Consider the following 1157-nt stretch of genomic DNA (forward strand, 5'->3'; position numbering starts at 1 on the left):
CCACCACATCAACTGGGAAAAAAAGGTTAAAATTGGTCATGAAGAAGTGCCCACAGACTTAGACATGTCAATAACAGCATGAGACCAGCCCATGAGCTGCTAACATACAAGATTCATACATCCCTGCATTGCCCTCTCTCTGGTTGCAGTCACAGGGCTGTGTATATCCAAGTAATTTCCACCCTACCTGTAGATTCTCCGTGTCATTCTCTCTTCTGTCTAACTCGAACTGTGTCAGCTGCATTAACTGATTCTCAATCAATTTGATCTGAATGGTTTAAAACAAAAAAAAAATACAAATGGGTTGATTAGATACATGTGGATGAGATGAGGTCTGTTTCCAGTCCAGCAGCAGAGAGCTGCAGGGCTGGGCAGCGACAAAAAAAAAATTCTGCAAATGTTCAGTGTGATGGAGGATGAGGTGTTGGCTGAGATGGAGCAGGGGAAAGTGATTCATGTGAAGCAGTTTAACTTTGTCCTAACCCTGAAAGTTACAGCGAATGCAGCATTAATCCAGAATTGGAGTTCAGTACCAGATGGAAATTTAACTCCAGATTCATACACATAACTTGAGCATGTAGAAGGATCGAAGTGAATTCTGACCATTTATCAACCTACTTCCAACCTCTGTAATGTCAGTACTCAGTGTCTTTCCTGTGAGATTCTGATTTCACATTATTATCATATCCAGACTATTCCAATACATTCCACATTGGCCAACTAACTCCCCTCTCCTCATCTTTCAGCTCTTTCTAAACTCTGATGCCCATGTCCTTATGTCCTAACTGTAATATTCTGGTCTCTTTTGTTGCTATAATTACTACTCACAGAACCTACTGAGCTAAGGAAATCACTAATTTTATTTGATAAACATCTTACTCTGGCTTCATCTCACCAGAAGGCTGCAAGACAGAAAGATCATGTAATAGTACATCGCTTCCTGGGATGTAAACGGTGTTTTTAGTATGTCACAGTCAGACCTAACATCTTATATGACATTAAGCTGCTCAGAGTCTCCAGAAGTCATCTCTTGCACCTACAAAGTTTCCAAATCCCAAACCAAATGCAGCATTTTCATGGATAGTAGGAACTGCAGATGCTGGAGAATCCGAGACAACAAGGTGCAGGGCTGGATGAACACAGCAGGCCAAGCAGCA

General features: G+C 41.5%; 1 protein-coding gene across 3 annotated transcripts in view; it reads right to left on the minus strand.

Moving 5' to 3' along the window:
- The window catches only part of lrsam1 (leucine rich repeat and sterile alpha motif containing 1), a 67392-nt gene that overhangs the window by 16898 nt on the left and 49337 nt on the right, over positions 1-1157 (minus strand). For all 3 annotated transcript variants that reach the window (XM_048613823.1, XM_048613822.1, XM_048613824.1), the window contains one exon: positions 188-268. In XM_048613823.1, coding sequence (XP_048469780.1) covers positions 188-268 — 81 coding nt within the window. The remainder of the gene's footprint in view (positions 1-187; positions 269-1157) is intronic.

The sequence above is a fragment of the Rhincodon typus genome, chromosome 28, assembly GCF_021869965.1.
Source record: "Rhincodon typus isolate 14 chromosome 28, sRhiTyp1.1, whole genome shotgun sequence".
NCBI lineage: Eukaryota > Metazoa > Chordata > Chondrichthyes > Orectolobiformes > Rhincodontidae > Rhincodon > Rhincodon typus.